At 66.0% G+C, this 3715-nt stretch overlaps 1 protein-coding gene across 1 annotated transcript; it reads left to right on the top strand.

Moving 5' to 3' along the window:
• Window positions 1-351: 351 nt before the first annotated feature.
• On the top strand, window positions 352-3708 carry ETH_00016475 (uncharacterized protein; the record flags this gene model as incomplete). Its single annotated transcript, XM_013378833.1, has 4 exons — window positions 352-1407; window positions 1677-2034; window positions 2410-3243; window positions 3416-3708. Coding segments are annotated over 4 exons (2541 nt in total), but the record flags the coding sequence as incomplete, so codon positions are not given.
• Between the last annotated feature and the right edge of the window lie 7 nt (window positions 3709-3715).

Genomic DNA, 3715 nt, shown 5'->3' with positions numbered 1-3715 from the left:
CCCCCCGGGTCCCCGGGGGGCCCCCCGGGGGCCCTGCAGGCCTCCAGCTCTGACGTTGTAACTCTCTTTGCCGTGCAGCGGGCCTGCAAGTCTGTCTTTGCTGAGGCCTCAAGGCGCTCCCGAGAGGTCCTGGCCCGGCCCCTGCTGGGGTGGGCCCCACTTGGGGGCCCCTTGGGGGGCCCCCGGGGGGGCCCCCAACAGACTCTTGGGGGCCATAGTCCCACAGGGGAGCTGGCTAAGGGGGCCCCTGCTGACGGTCTAGAAGGGGGGAAGCAGCAGGGGACAAGCAGCACTTTGCCAGCAGCAGACAAGGCTCATGGGGGCTATCTTTTGGGGGCCCCTGGAAGCGAAATGCCTGCAGAAGCAGCAGCTGTGGCACCCAGCAGCAGCGCCCGGGACTCAGCTGCAGCAGCAGATGAGATGCAGGGCATCAAGGGAGACTGCATGTGGTGCAGCAGAATTATTGCAGCATTCACAAGCCTCTCGATATTCCGGCCTAATGACTTAGATGTCTTTGTCGCCGTGGGGGCCCTCCCCGAGGCCCCTGTAGCCCTGGGGGCCCATTCAGCTCCTCATACTTCATCAGGAGCAGGAGAAGCGCGGCGGCTAAGTGCTGCAGCAGCTAGTGCTGCGGCAGCTAGTCCAGCAACAGAGGCAGCGGAGGAACTGGAGGCCCCCTGGAGCCCTGTGGGGCCCCCTGCGCTTACCTCGCTCTCTCTAACCCCTGCAGCAGTGTCAGGGGGTCGCCGTCTTTCTGTTGTGGTTGACTTAACACCTTTTGCTGCCTCTCAGAAGCGGCAGTGCTCCCCTCTGCCGAATGCGCTGCAGCAGCAGCAGCAGCAACAGCAGCAGCAGCAGCAGCAGCAGCAGGCCGATGCTGCCCCCACACTCCGCCACCGCCGCCTTTACTCCTACGCACTCGCTGTTCTTGTCACAAGAGATGCTGTGCTTTCGCAGGCCCCCCAGTGGTGGGCAAAGCAGCAGCAGCCAGCCAGGGCTGGCCGCGGGGGACAGCACAGCTCTGCTGCGCCTCTCAGGCGGGCTTTGCTGCGGCTGCCTATTGTGTGTGAAGACTCGCAGGATGGCGGTGACAGCCTCGTGGGGGCCCCCGCCGGGGGCCCCCCTGGGGGGCCCCCCGGAGGGCAGCTGGGGACCCCCCGGGAGGCTGCTGCAGCAGAGATTGGGGCTGCCAAACTCGGCAGCCACCCCTGGGTAGTCGTTGCGGAGATGCTCCCTCCGGACTTCAGTTTGCTGCCAACAACATATGTGCTGCAGTGGCAGCTGCTGGAGACGGGGGAGACCTCTGGAGGCCAAGGCCAGCGAGAGCAGCGCCTGCGGGGGCCTTCAGAGGCAGACCTCAGCATCAATCTCCACGCTTCATCCCAAGTGTCGCGGCTGTGCAGCCAGGTAGGCCCCTACTGCATTTCTGCTGCTGCGGCAGCAGCAGCAGCAGCAGAGCAGCCTTTGTTCGCTTGACAGGCCCCTCGCAGCAGCCAGACTTCCCGCAATTAGCCCGCAGTCTGCTGCCCCTAAAGACCCACCCTCCGCGCTGGGAAGAGCTCCTGGGGTCTGCGGAAGCCCGTTTGCTGCTGGTTGCTGCGCGCATGCATTTGCTGCTGGCTGCTGCGCGCATGCATGCGCTGCTGGCTGCTGGTTGCATGCATTTGCTGCTGCAGCCGTGCCCAGAGCAGGGCGCATGCGCCATAACTGACCGGCTGGACGGCTTCGCCGTGTTCGGCTGCCGCTGCGCGTACGGCTTCGGAGGCGAAAACTGCGAAGCAGAGCTGCTGGGGCCGTGGCTGCGGGGGCTGGCGCAGGCTGCGCTGGTGCTGTCGAACTTGGCGCTGCTGCCCAGCTTCTTGCTGTGTCTGCGGCTGGCCCTGCGGCACCTCAACATCCCCGGCAACCCCTCTGCATGCGCCCGCTGCCTCGCGGGGGTCCCCCCGCTCAAGCCTGGGGGCCCCGCCCGCAGCTGCAGCAGCCACGCCTGCTGCGTCCTCTACGCCGCCAGGGCCCTCGCCTACTTCAGCGCCTGTAAGCTCCAGCCCTTTTTGCTTCTGCTGCTGCTGCACCCACGAGGCCCCTAAAACCCATTAGTCAAAGCCCAGCGTCCGCCCCTGGGCAACCAGGAGCTGCGTGCACAGCGTGGCACAAATAGCCGCGACGCGCCCTAGCAGCAGCAGCGGCAGCAGCAGCATCAGTGTAAACAGTAGCAGGAGCAGCAGGAGCAGCAGGAGCAGCAGGAGCAGCAGCGTCAGTGTAAGAAGTAGTAGCTGCAGGAGCATCATCAGCAGCAGCAGCAGCAGCAGCGTCAGTGTGAGAATGAGCAGCTCCAGCAACAGCAGCAGCAGCAGCGTAAGAAGCAGCTGAGTTTGTGGCTGCTGCTGCGGGGCTGTGAGTTTGCTGCAGTTCTGTGGTCTGCACTGTACCATTCGTGCGTGGACGCGACGGCGCGGCTGCCGATTGGAGTGCCGCTGCTGCAGCGGCTGGACTTTCTGTTTTCTTACTACGTGCTGTTTGTGACTGCTGCTGCGCTGGCGGACGTGGGGTCTGTGGCTGTGGAGCTGCTGGGGCTGCTGGGCGTGCTGCTGCTGCTGGCTTTCAAGTGGCTGCCCGAGACCTTCGCCCCCCTTGACGCAGTTTGTTTCGTGGCTGCATGCGTTGCGCTGCCAGCCCTCAGCCTCAGCCTCAAGGCCTTCGCCATTTGCTGCGCAGCCCGCGACGCGGAGAAGCGCCGCCAGCGCCTTCTGGAGCCGCTGCAGGAATGGCAGCCCCAAGACATAAAGTGGCTGGACAGCCCCCGGGGGGCCTCGGGGGAGGGCCCCGGGGGGGGCCCCCAGGGCCCCGAGGAGGTCCTCAGCGCCCATCACCACCACGGCGAGCTCCAGCTGCTCCTCAGACACAAGATGGAAGACGCCCGCGAGCGCATTTGCCTCGAGGCCATTGCCCAGGCCATAGCCCGCCTCGAGGCCTGCAGAAAGTGCCGCGTGGAGCTTTGCAGCTGCGCTGCGGGCGCCCGCCGCAGCTTCCTGCAGGCCATAGCCTTTTCCTTCAAAGCTGCATGCAAGGCTGTGCTTCCGGGGGCCCCCGAGGGGCCCCTCCTCGCCGCCAGCTCCCCCAGTGACCTCCGGCGCGGCCACCCGGGGGGACCCCTCAGCTGGGCCTCTTGCCTGGGAATTGCTGCTACCGAAACTGCTCCCCGCTTGGAGTTCCTCGGCCTTGGTATCATTCTCGCTGCCGTCGGTAAGTTCTAGGGGCCCTGCACTGCAGCACGAAGCGCCCTCAAGGGCGAAGAACAGCAACGTCCGGGGAAGCCGCTGCTGGTCCTGCTGCTGCTGCTGCTGCTGCTGCGGGTGCTGCAAGGGGCGCTTGGGCTGCAGGAGCATCTCTTGAGTGGCTGGTGCTGCTGCTGCAGGCGTGGGCTGCTTCGGCGTGGGCGAGGGCAATGACCACTACTGGCTGCTGCACTCTCTGTGGCACGTCTTCATCCAGCTGGCCACTTGCTGCATCCTGCTGTCGCTGCTGGAGCACCCGCTTCTGCGGGAGCTGCGGAAGCAGCAGCAAAGCGAGCAGCAGCCCCCGCTGGGTGCTGAGTGCTGCACCCCCACGCGCTCGCTGAGCGAAGCCATTGCTTCTGGGGAGGACCTGCAGGCCGCAGCGCAGGCCGAAGAGGCCCTGCCGAGGCCCCTGGCCACTGCCTTCTGGCGAGTGCTGC

The sequence above is a fragment of the Eimeria tenella genome, genomic scaffold (assembly GCF_000499545.2).
Source record: "Eimeria tenella Houghton genomic scaffold, Eth_scaff1071, whole genome shotgun sequence".
Taxonomy (NCBI): Eukaryota; Apicomplexa; class Conoidasida; order Eucoccidiorida; family Eimeriidae; genus Eimeria; species Eimeria tenella.
This window is presented reverse-complemented; position numbering and strand designations above follow the sequence as displayed.